The sequence below is a fragment of the Crassostrea angulata genome, chromosome 7 (assembly GCF_025612915.1).
Source record: "Crassostrea angulata isolate pt1a10 chromosome 7, ASM2561291v2, whole genome shotgun sequence".
NCBI classification, from domain to species: Eukaryota; Metazoa; Mollusca; class Bivalvia; order Ostreida; family Ostreidae; genus Magallana; species Magallana angulata.
In genome coordinates, this window is record NC_069117.1 from 13,690,009 (window position 1) to 13,702,996 (window position 12,988).

The 12,988-nt window shown below is 32.6% G+C and overlaps 1 protein-coding gene across 8 annotated transcripts in view; it reads right to left on the minus strand.

The window, feature by feature from the left end:
• Window positions 1–236: 236 nt before the first annotated feature.
• The window catches only part of LOC128191832 (arf-GAP with Rho-GAP domain, ANK repeat and PH domain-containing protein 2-like), a 53,549-nt gene continuing 40,797 nt past the window's right edge, over window positions 237–12,988 (minus strand). For 4 of the 8 annotated variants that reach the window (XM_052864149.1, XM_052864150.1, XM_052864147.1 and 1 more), the window contains 16 exons: window positions 12,747–12,837; window positions 12,534–12,611; window positions 10,252–10,386; window positions 9,680–9,694; window positions 8,379–8,484; window positions 6,675–6,762; window positions 6,161–6,241; window positions 5,729–5,809; window positions 5,545–5,619; window positions 5,100–5,208; window positions 4,497–4,630; window positions 4,120–4,254; window positions 3,779–3,867; window positions 3,443–3,481; window positions 3,118–3,208; window positions 237–2,814 (listed from right to left, as the gene is read on the minus strand). In XM_052864149.1, coding sequence (XP_052720109.1) covers window positions 2,791–2,814; window positions 3,118–3,208; window positions 3,443–3,481; window positions 3,779–3,867; window positions 4,120–4,254; window positions 4,497–4,630; window positions 5,100–5,208; window positions 5,545–5,619; window positions 5,729–5,809; window positions 6,161–6,241; window positions 6,675–6,762; window positions 8,379–8,484; window positions 9,680–9,694; window positions 10,252–10,386; window positions 12,534–12,611; window positions 12,747–12,837 — 1,371 coding nt within the window. In that variant the 3' untranslated portion in view covers window positions 237–2,790. Of the gene's footprint in view, window positions 2,815–3,117; window positions 3,209–3,442; window positions 3,482–3,778; window positions 3,868–4,119; window positions 4,255–4,496; window positions 4,631–5,099; window positions 5,209–5,544; window positions 5,620–5,728; window positions 5,810–6,160; window positions 6,242–6,674; window positions 6,763–7,684; window positions 7,902–8,378; window positions 8,485–9,679; window positions 9,695–10,251; window positions 10,387–12,533; window positions 12,612–12,746; window positions 12,838–12,988 lie in introns of those variants that run through there. The other 4 variants (XM_052864151.1, XM_052864148.1, XM_052864152.1 and 1 more) reach the window with 3 other exon arrangements.

A 12,988-nucleotide genomic window follows, 5' to 3' on the forward strand; every position in this document is an offset into this window, starting at 1 on the left:
TATATATGGAACAAAAATAGAGAGATGATTCTGTCATAATTAAAAACTTCCCAATATAGTTGTAGATTCATGAAGACTTTCTTTGTGTATATATTTTGTATACATATTTTACAGTTCATTTTTCATTAAGTATAGAAATAATGGATCACAACACATATTGTAAACTAATTACTTCCAATATCATTTGCAGATATTTTCTCTTTGGAGTCCCTCAAACAAAACATAAAAAACAGATCAACAGTTTGACAACATTTTTTATTGCTGCAGCAATTATTATTTAAAAACACGAACAGCCCTTGGAGCATGTATATCTATCCACACCAATATCCTAGCTGATAAAATACATTGCAGTAAAGCAGAACTCCATTGTTGTTTAAAGTCATAATAAAGAGCAAGTAAATTAACAGACATTTTACAACCAAATTAAACTCATAATGTTATTGTACAGTGCTAACATCATATTTGTCAATTGCTAATTGGAAGGTCCACCTATATCCAGGAAATTTTTACAGGAAATGTTTTAAACAAAGCACTTCATTTGATTGCTAAACCAGTGTATGTAGATATAGATAATTAATGTTGATATTATGATGTATAATCTTAAAAATAAAATTCCTCCCAAAAATAGAGATATAGTCAAACTTTGTTATCTCAAACTCATTTGGATCCATATAAGAACTCAAGATATCTGGGAATTCGATATGTAGAGGTTAAAATAAAAACCACAGAAAACAGTGGTTGTAACTTATTCTAAATGATTGTCATTGTTATAGAAGAGAGAAAGGGTTTATTTTCTGCATGTTTCTCTTGTTTATTTTTTTTTGGAATGAGATTGAATAGGAAGCTAGTATCACCTATAACGATATTTTCACCTATTTTGTGGATGTTATTTGGTGATAATTGTACCGGTAATAAAAAATAAATTTTACAAGTAACCAGGCAATATAATATCCATAAGCAAAATTAACAGACATACCTAAATCATTGCAAAATTCACACATAATTATATAAAGCTATTTATAGAACCTAACTCGCTGATCTTGCACAAAAATCATCTTTGTACCCAAACCACATTACAAAGAGTTAAAAACAGGTTTTGTATAAATCTTAGACACTGATAAATGGAAATGACACACATCCCTAACCTATGAAATAATTATGAGTGATTGGTGTCAAAATTTGCTAGTAAGCTAGTGTACTATGTGGTGTATCAATATTGTTTTAACTACAGTACCAAGCACTTCAAAGAAATGGAAAAAATAATTAGCGTCATATATCTTATTTATCTTCTAGAGTGTACAGAGATATACTTTTTGCATAACAAGACTTGTCCATTAAGTTCAGAACTTAAATGTACTTACAACAATTAAAAGAAATATTAAAAGTTATTCAAGTTAAAGAAATGATAAATGCACATTAATATACTGTACATCAATATCAAACAATTTTTATTCATTCCAGATAACCTCTGTGTATTGCACTTCTACAAAAACTGATATAAACTTTCAACAAACTAAAACAATAGTAACATGTGTTTGGCAAATAAAGCACAATACTTTGTACAACTTGAACAATGTACAAAAAAAAATATACATACACCGTGTTACACACATCAACATTAAAACAACTCAAAAATAACTTCTTATCTACAGCAAAATCCTCAAAAATTAGAACAAAATAAAATGATTATTATTTTAAATAAGTGCATTTTCATGCATTAGTACATGTAAACAATATACAGTACACGTAATCTCCTTCTGTGATTAACACTCAATTAATTAATTAACCAAATAGTTCTGTAAATGTACATGTATATAAACTTTTGTCACAGCTTTTCAAGTACAAAAATAATATCTTAAATTGTAAAAATTATTTTGGAAAAGAAAAAAATAAATAAAAAAATATCAAGAACAGTAGTATTCGTTTAACTCATTTAAGTACATTCATATTTACAATAGAATATAGTTACAATATCTATACAATATTTACACTATAAATGTAAAGACACTGCATTAATTTAACATATAATTTCATATATATTTAAGGATTTCTTATACCGTGGTAAATATTGATATATTTTGTCCTTTTCAAAAAAATATATAATCTTGAACACAGAAAATTCTTTGTATAGCAGGAGCATGTACCGGTACATGTACAAATATTAAGCTATTTTTCTACTACTATTATTATCCCTATCCAATTATTAATTGTTTTTTAATTAGTAATAAGTACAAATAGTTAAAGCAAACTATTAAAGCAAAATAAATGTTCTACAGCAAAAATGCTGGAATATTCGGTTGCATTAAGATAGTTTTAAAGTTTATATCTACATCTCAATGTAGCATTGTAAAAAGTAAGAAGATATTTAACAATTTAAGTATTGTGGAACCCCTTTAAAGAAGAATACAATACATAGCGGCACCACTGCTTTGGATTCCAAGTCAACAACTAGTTGTCACAGTAGACTCCATCAAGCAGGATAAAAACAAAATAACGTACAACCCATTGTAATGTAGCTTATTGCATCTAGCCAGACAGATGACTGAACACACTTCGTGATGTCTGCAATTATTCATGGAGTAAAATATGCCTGTAGCACTACCTGTAGTTCCACAGCATATTAAAGCATGGGGCTCTGACAGGGAGTATTCCCATTTCAGAATGATATTCTAGACTACTCTCTCTTGTTAACACAAGCACACTCGATCACTTAGACAAATCATTGTGTAGTGTTTAAGCTTTTGTGAAATGCTTCGATATGTAGAATTAGTCTATAGTCACGAGTCATCGTCAAGGTAACAGACCCTCTGGATGCTGTAAAACAAAAAAATAGCAATATAGCATACAAGCTTAGACACTGTATTGATATATAGGTTCTTACCACGGCTGTTAATTACATATTCAATACATAACATTAGTATAATACATACACATGTACATGTATTTGTGATAGACGCAATATAAAGTTTCACTTTTCAACAACTTGATATCTATACATAGTTTTTATTTATACAGTGACTTGGTGGTCCACAAATTCCTGGTCAGATCTATCCAAAACTTGCTTTTGTCTGAGCAAGGTTTTGATTTTAATGTGTTTGTTAAATTCTAATATGTTACCTGTGCAGCAAGCAACCCAGCCATCCAACTCAGCGAGTCATTTTCCGATGAGAAACACAGGGTATGTCCAAATATCGGGGTCTCCTTTGATCTACAAAAGACAAGCCACCATGTTTATGTATACATGGACTCAGAAACAATTCAGAAAGGTGTAAAACATGAACATGTATATATAAACATGCCAATATATCAATTCAGAGTTGGTTTTGTTGCACACACTCAGGCTTTTATGAAGCCTTGGATATCTCCAAGCTTTCCATTATACCAGCAAGTTTGAGATACATGTACCAATGTTCAGCAAAACTGTTAGAACTCTGACACTTACCCTGGTGTCTCACCAACTTTAAGGAATGTGACTCCATACCTGAAAATATAACAATTGAATTTAATGGAGGTTGCTGGTGGGTTATACATGTATTTGGTCATTCATGTTAGTGCAAAAAATGACAATGAACTCTTACACAAGACAGAAAAGAAAGGAATACATATGAACGGTAAAGACCATCACTCAATTTCTTAAAATGCTTTTTCTTTTTTTTAAACACATGTACATTGAAGGTATAAATTTTTTTTTACACCTGCTGCTATGGAACATAAGTAGAAGACTTCTGTCTATCTAATGAGGTTTTGGAGGAGGAAGAGGAGTTCAAAGTTTACTTACTTGTCTCCCTTTCTGATTATTGGATCCATTCCATAATAAATGACTAAATCCTCGATATTCCACGACCCGATAGGGGAACCTCCTGCAGACTAAAAAAACACCCAAATATAACAATCTACTGTTATCCTCATTTTCACAAGTGAACTTAAGAACATTAATTAGTATATTAATATACACCAGTTTTCATCTTGGTTTGGCTTCGAGTTACCTCTTCTGACAGTGACAACTTTTTTTTTATACATGGGTACACATTCTTATAAATTAATGTAAATATGGAAGAAAAATACAGAGGTTGCAGGTCATTATGTAAATAGAAATATACACATAGGCAAGGGACCTACTTTGGCATCCTTGAAGTAGGACAGTCTGGACTGCTGGAACTGGAAGGCATATTTGTTGGATTTACTGATTAATAACCCCGTCTGTTTCTTCTCTATCAACCGGATCTCTGAGAATAGGGCCCGGCTTGGGTCATACTGAAACAACAACACATCAGCATTATCATTCACCGACTATGATTCATGTAAGGACTGTATCAATGACATAGTCAGATATGTGGGAGCTAGAGGATCGATGAGGACTATATCATTGAAATAGAGGTCAGATATGTGAGAATTAGTGAGGACTTCATTATTAACATCAAGTTAAGGATTAGTGAGGACTTATATCATTCCGATCATCAATGTGAGAGCTATAGAATCAGAGAGCCTGGACTCACCATGTTGGACAATTTGAGCATGAGATCAGGGGTGGGCTTTAGACAGAGACAGGCCTGTTTCCTATAACAGTCGGGCCAGTCCCACCACGCCTTCACCACCGCGTGGGGATGGTCCGTGTCATGGAGAGGTCGCTCTGTAAAGTCAAGTTAAAAATCGTCACTTCTTGCCTGTTACCATCAACCATTTACATTACAATATCAAGTAAGAAATTGCGATTGTTTTCATATTTATATATTTACATTTTCCAGTGTCTTTGCCTGTGATAACACTACGTATCGATTTTGTACTATATAACCCATAATACAAATGACGCCAAATCGAGGCGCCAGCAGAGTTTGCTTATTAATATTTAAATATATAATCGTACGATGGCTTAAAATTATATAAATATAAGTAATAAGGAATCATTCTTTGAATATTAAGAGATGATAATTTTGGTCGGGGTGTGATCAAATCTATCATAAAGCCCTTTGGGCTTTATTGGATTTGATCACACCCCGACCGAAATTATCACCTCATAATACTTAAAGAATGATTCCTTATTCCTTATATAATCCATTTATAATATATATTGTAATTAATATTTTATGAGTATTTTTTACCTAGAGCTCCATCACACAAGACCTCATGTAAGGAATATTCTTCATGGGTCGCATTAAATCTGTACTTCAACTGGTCAATCACCTGTTTTACAGTGGTGTGAATGTTGACCTAAAACAGAACAAAAGTTTTCTTTATTGAATAAATTAGAGAGAGAGAGAGAGAGACAGAGAGAGAGAGAGAGAGAGAGAATGAGTGTACACGTATAAACAGAGGTAACAGTTGAGTTATCCCCATCCCCACCAAAATTCCCACCATCCCACCAGTGAGAGAAAAACTTATTTCAAACATTCCAAACAATGCGAAAAGAGACCCGAGTTTCACCATTCCTAGCTGTGTTCAAGAATGATATTAATTAAGTATCCTAAGTTATACAATTACAACCAGCTTATGAAGAAAGCTGAGCATTGTGAACAATATTCCCTCCCCCAGTGTGAAATGACGTACCTCTGGATTGTAACAGTTTCCACTGCGACTCAGGAAGAAAACACTAATCTTTAGGGAATCATTTACGTCCACATTCTATAGATCAGAATAGGAAACATTAGATTAAAATACTACATCAACTCTTTTAGTCTAGCTTGGTTTCTATACAAGGCATTTCAAGTTGATGGTGGCATCACTAGCTTACCTCCTTGGTGGTGATGATCCCGTCCAGAATCTTCTTCCCTTCATCAACCTTCTCCTGCATCAACTTCTCATCCTCCCCAAGCTATTGAAGTATAATTAGACCATGTTAAATTTTACAACATTTGCTGAATATGGTTACTCTAAATATATCATCATGGTTTACTAGGAGTCTGAGGTTAGGACTCGGGGAGAGAAACTTGAAAGTATCTTTCAAAATTCCATATATCACCTTGTCAATGACTACTTTGAAGTCTCACCTCCACCAAAAGCATATTGAAAGTTTATCATAAACTCTGGAATCCCATCATAATCACATTGAAATCTTTTCCAAATCACTTTGAACTCTAGTCTAACCATAAGAGCTTCCAGTTTCCAACACTTCAGAACCTCACCATTCTCAACCTGCAGTGGCAGTATAGACATATAGCCTCACCTTGAACAGTTTCTGGTGGTGCTTCATGATATCTCCTATGACAACCATCTGTAGCTGCACATGAATACTGTTAACTTCTGACTACAAAGTTAAATACAAAGCTGACAATATAGCAGTTTAGAAGTTCCATACTTAAGGTACCTCACAACACCCAGACTTAAACTTTTTAAGACACTACGTCACAAGATTGCGATTTAAATATTTTGTTAAATTGTTTATATCATTCGATTCGGTTGTCGTGGCTCAGTGGTTAAAGTGTTGGGCTTATGAACTGCAGATCATGAGTTCGAATCGCCCTGGAGCTTTTGTTCATGTTTACTAAATTAAATTTTCGAAAATGTAACTTTTCATTCAAAATTGCACATTTTTTGCCTATTTGACTTAAATACTTCTTATCCATTATAATATCTATCATAATCAAGTAATTTTCTGCTGATTTGAGAAAATATTTCAAGGTGAAGTGAGCCACCTTAATCCATAATGGTAAAACTTTCCATCAATTTCCTTATTTTACCTCTGATTCTGTTTGCATTAGTGTTGGACCAAAGGCAATAGCAATGTTCTTCTCTGTCATCTTATTCTGAGCCGAGTATCTTGCAAGTCTAAAAAGAGACACGCAACTTTAATAAGATTGGTTCATGTAATTGGTTGATATATACATGTATATAGTATTTGATTCCAAAATCAACATTATGAGATTGGGTTAAAAATCAGCGAAATCTGCTTTATACAAAGTAAATTCATTTAAAATAATACTATCATATTTTCATCATAAAAGACATTTTCACACCTGAATATGCAAGAATTTTAAGATCCTAGTGGTATATGTGCATTTGTTCTTACTAAAAAAAAAACATTCAACAAAATAATTTTTGTGTTACTTAGTTGTGTACAAATTTATTCATTGTGTCAGCTAGAGTACTGGCCAGAAACTAATTAAGAGAAAATGAATATATAACCAAAAAGAATGAAAATACTTAATATGTAAAAAAAATTTAAGCATGCAATGAATTTGTACTCAAAAACTAGGTTTAAGGAAAAAACTAACTCAATAAAATGCACTCTTAAAAAAATTATTCTTATATATACAGAAAATCAGTCACAACACATTCCATATAATAATACATGTATCTAATACAAATGAATATTTGTGATGGAGCATTGGGGCTATCATGGGATCAAAAGAAAACTTTGCTTTTATAAAATTAAAATTCTTATTTTCGGCTTAGAGTACGATAGTGATGTCTATAATTTCCTTAAAAATAACCAATGCACTCATAAACTTCATATATTAATACCAAAAGTCAGTAATGAAAAGTTTTCGTGCCCATCAAATCAACAATAAAATTTTTGGAAGGAACAGAAAGAGATGAGTGTGCACAAAAAAGTCAACATCAGTTGCGCATGTATTGTAATACTATGTGCATGTATTGTAATACTATGTGCATGTATTGTAATACTATGTGCATGTATTGTAATACTATGTGCATGTATTGTAATACTATGTGCATGTATTGTAATACTATGCGCATGTATTGTAATACTATGATGATTTATGTTCAGATTGTTCAAATTTTCTACATTTGTTATATGAATTATAGACTATACACTTTATAGTGCTGGCTGCATTCATATTTATCATAAATATTAATCAAGATAAACATGGGTAAAATAAAGTATTATTACGACACATACAAAATCAAAACCATACTTAAAATATCAGTACCTACACTCAGTTCAGCTGTCAAATGAAATATTTCACTGATCAACCACACATAATTTTACATTTATTTAAAACATTAATAGATACATAGGCAGTATTACGTACATACATAATGTACCTGAATGAGTCTAAAAATGATCCTCATTAAGTTGATTTGTGACCTTTGTATCATCATGGTCACTCCTTTTTGCAACCCTTAGCTTTACTAATCTAATACATGTACTTTTAAAGTACATTTATTCAACAGTTCTAAACCTATATGGTCATTCACTCTTGCTAATGCTTTTGAAAAGTGTAAATCTGAGTTTGCTGAGTTAAGCGTACAGAAAAGGCATGACCAATTTTTGTCTTGAAAAATTAATTTGCACATGTTGGAACATTATTTTTTTAAACTCAAATATTTCTCTACTAAGTCCCTATTTTTGGACAGTACACTGTATACCACAGAGACAGTTCATGCTGTTGTTTCTTCTAACAAAGAGTTGAGTAGAGTACCTGTTGAAGTGGTGAATGAGTCTTTTGAGTGTGCTGTAATTGACGGGAGGAAGCTCTCGGATCAGGAACTGGTACCACTCCAACTTCACCTGGGGGTCCATGCGACCTACAAAATACAATCACATATTTGATGCATGTTATCTGTTAAATGCTTTTACTTTTCAAACCTTTTTTCCAAATTTTTCATCACAGAACTACACAGGACATTTCAATCTTACAGCAAAAACTTGACACATCGATTTGGAAGACTGGTGATTGATTGAAAAGAAAGATCAACCACCAAATTTTCACCCCCAACCCTACTCAACCTTGACCTTAACCTTCACAAAAGTTAGGTAATTCCAGCAAACAGAAAACCCCAATGGGTTGTGGTACATGTAGTTAGTACATGTATTACCAATTCATCAACCTGTTTGACAAAATAACCTGTATTGATCAAGCTATAAAGATTAAGGAAATACCGTACACAAAACTTCAAAGAAAATGATACATGCATTAATTCAATTTTCACATTAAGTCAAATATGATTATATTTTTTTTTTTACCCAAACTCATAAGACTTCAATGATTGGGAGATTAAAATTACTAACTAATGTGAAAACAGACCATGAATTTGTAGTGCTAATACCTTTTCAAATTTTTAACTGCAAAATGTTCAATTTCATCCTTGAAACAATATTGTTACTTACTGGGTAATTCAATCTAAACCTCATCCCTGATTATCACAAGAAAATGCAATGAAGGATATCTTGCAATTGAAACTACAGACAGGAATTAAAAATATACATGTAAATCAATGTATGGGAATTCAGGAATTAAGATTGAATGCATGCATTTATGGAAGTAATTTTGCATACAAGAAATTTACATTCAAAAGTTTCAAGACAGAGAGACACTGGCAGAAAAAGAACTTCTACTATGGTAATTAAAACATCAAATCTGATGACATTTAGATTTAAATTACAAATTATGATTTTCAAAATCTATTTTCAAATGTGAACTAGATTTATCAATGCAAATATAATTAAACCACTTAAACAGCATAAATATAAGTACTTTTTTAAAGAGACTAAATGCACTAAGAAAATGGAAAATTGTTTCTGATAGAGAAGTCACAACAAGATAATGGCACTTTCTTCAATTAAGTCATCTTGATGTAGAACAGGTGCACTCTGAGGCAATTAGTGAGAGCGTGTATAGATCTGAACTTCATTGTTTCTCCAGTCACAAGCATTCTACACAAGACCACACTGACAAGAGAACACAAGGCATAAAACCCAGGTAGATGGGTCAGCACTTACCATACATAATATCGTCTGTTGAAATCAAAATATCACATCACTGTCACAAATCAAACTTTCAAAGCTTACAAATTGTTTATAACATAAACAAAATGTTCCATCCTATATTTTAAATTTTCCTTAACCCTTGGGAGGAACAAAACATTTCCATGATGTAAAGTATTGTCTTTCCGAATAAACAATAAAGAATTATATTTGATTTTTTCCCCTTAACCTTAATGTCTAAAAGTGTAGCACAATCACCTAAGGCATCAGCTAGTGATCTACTGTATGCCACAAGTTTGAAACCAGTTGAGTATTTTACAATTTGTTTTTAATTAATTCTTAAACAATAGAAATTTTAAAATGTTGAATGTCAGTTATTATATTTTGAATATTATAATACTCCTATCCACACTGATATCTAAATATGTCTCATTACCAGCTTATGCTCATGATTAATGCAAATGAACATAAACAATTTTCAAGCTGCATTGCCCTAAGCAAATCACGGAGCCAAAAGAAGCTTGCTTTATATCACATCATTCTATGAACTTGTTTGTGAATTGATTGGTTGGGGGGGGGGGACCTACCAGCATTGTCTATCCACAGCTGATGCTTGGTGCTCATCAGGAGCGGGTCCTTGAGACTGCGGAAGAACAGCTTCAGACAGGCCGCCACCTCGTGGACCTGGTTCACCCCCTGCTGTAGCACAACCGAGTGGGCATCTGAAACAGGCACAATAGCTACTGGTGAAAATCAAAAAAGGGAGAGAAAGGGAAAAGGCAGAAAAATGTGCTACTGTTTATGATGAATTTTGTTCACAGAATTGCTTCATTCATTAACTCAGCTTTACCGTATATATACATGTAGTTTTCCCTAAGACACAAATATATCACCCATAGTTCATAAAGCATTATTTTTTCAAGCTCTATATGTATTCTTTGATACATTCAACTCCTAACACTTGCAATGACTTGCTAAGTAATTGCTGACTTGATATGGATATTACTAATATAGTTAAGTTATTGAACAAACGTACATGTATAAACAGTTCTGTTGAATTTGGTCTAGGCAGTAAAATTGAAATTACAAGAATCTGCCACAATCTCTTATAAATCTTTGAACAGCTAAAAAAATATGTTGGTTTAAATTGACACTCAGAGATTCATCTCCCCACAAAAGTAAATGACAGTTAATAATGTTAATTTGATTTAAGTTCAAAAGGTTTGAAAACAATTCATTTCGTGCATTGGTTTAATTTTTACAACCAAAAAACAAATGATAAGAATCTTCTGGTAATCCGCATTGGCAATTAGGGCTTTCAATAATATTTTTTCTGAAAAGGTCAAAGTTTAAGATACAGTTATGTCTAAGTTTTGTGTGTATGATGTTAAGTCGTCTCTTGCCGAAGCATAAATAGAACAGAGGTTTAATTTGGTTTAATTGAACACTGCTTTTGAAACCTGTAAAGAAGGAATTGTTTCTGATAAGTAAACTTAAACTATTCCATTTATTGATCGTGTCAGAAACAAAGATTTCTTGAATATTTCTAGTCTACATTTTGGAATAGTATAGTCTTCTCGATTGCGTGTATTGTAATTTGATTCTAAAGTCCTGATTGAAGGGAAAATTTCTTTTAAGTAATCTGGTACCAAATTATTATGAATTTTATACATTGTGCTCAATTTTGCTAATTTTCGTCTCTCGGAAAGAGGCATCCAACCTGTTTCTAAATAAAGGGACTCTCTTGAAGATAATATGGGTAAGCCAGTGATGATTCTTGCTGCATAGAGTTGAACTTTTTCAAATTTTTCGACATCTTGTAACGAACAACCATCCCAGACAACAGAGCAGTATTCAATTAAAGGTCAAATAAAAGTCATGTACATTTTTGATAAAGTATTTCTTCCTATGCTAAATTTGAGCTTCTTCAACAAGCCAACTCTTTGGTATGCATTTTTAACAATATTATTGATATACTCTGACCAGCAAAGGTTCTGACAAAAAAGTAACCCTAAGTGTTTGTGTGATGAAACATATTCTAATCGGCTATTTTGGAATTGGAGTTTGGGAGAGTAAAAATTTGTTTTGAGTGTAAAAAATATTGCTTTTGTTTTGAATGGATTAAATTTTAACAGCCAACTGGATGACCAGTTTTCTAGAACTTTCAGATCATGATTCAGGACATATTCAATATTGGCAATATTGTATGAAGAAGATTGTAAAGAGTTATCATCAGCGAACAGTCTACACGGTGTCCATGCTCAGTGTATTAGGAACCCGGTACCGGACACCTCATCGAAAGACAACTCGCCGAATGCGACAACTCATCGAAAGTCAACTAATCCAAAGTAAAACTCACCGACAGGACATGTCAACGAAAGACAACTCGTGGACAACGACAACTCATCGATATAAATTGAAATAAAAATATAAGTGTTTGAACACTTTTCAGGTTATTGTCTTTATTTTATTCTCAGTCACAATATGGCTGAGGGAGGGAGCGCTTTTTCATTTATTCCTTCTCAAAGGAATAAGAACAAATTAGCCTACAATGGTTTTATTTACGTATGTGATTCCTTGAAAGGTTGGCACACAATATAAGGTATTAATGTAAATGTGCGAATACAATTAAAAAAAATAATTCCTATTAGTTATTGTGTTTTACTTTTCACTTTTAGTGTCTACTTTTTCACTTTTATTTTCACTTTCGATGAGTATCGATGTACTGTCGTATCCATGAGATGTCTATTCCAAGACTTGTCGTATCGATGAGCTGTCCATTCGTTGAGTTGTCGCATCGATGAATTTTTTCGATGAGTTGTCTTTCGATGAGTTGTCATAGACCCTTAGGAACCCTGTAAGCACTCACCAGCCATAAACCTGTCCAGCAGAGCCTGAACCTTTGATTTGACACCGGACAGTCGGTATATTCCTTCTTCTTGTATACCTACAGACAGAAATCTCTCATTATAACAATACCTCACAACCAGGTTCAAGACATTTCATCTTTATATTGATATCAATTAAGATATCTCATATTCAACACTTCTTTACATTTGTGAAACCGTGAGTTATAACATACCATAATCCTCTATGAAGCAGACACACTTTTCAATAATGACTGGAACATTTGAGGGGGAGAGATTTTGGTCCTCCAAAGTATCACCTCCAGTCTATTACAACAATTATAAAAATGTTTTAAAATCACTAATATAATAATCCTATTTTGATTTTTTTCTTTTTCAAAATACAATTCCATTAATATCTCTATACAGTTGTCATTTTCATTAGAAGTTTTGTGCTTATTCACAATTATGTATAGAG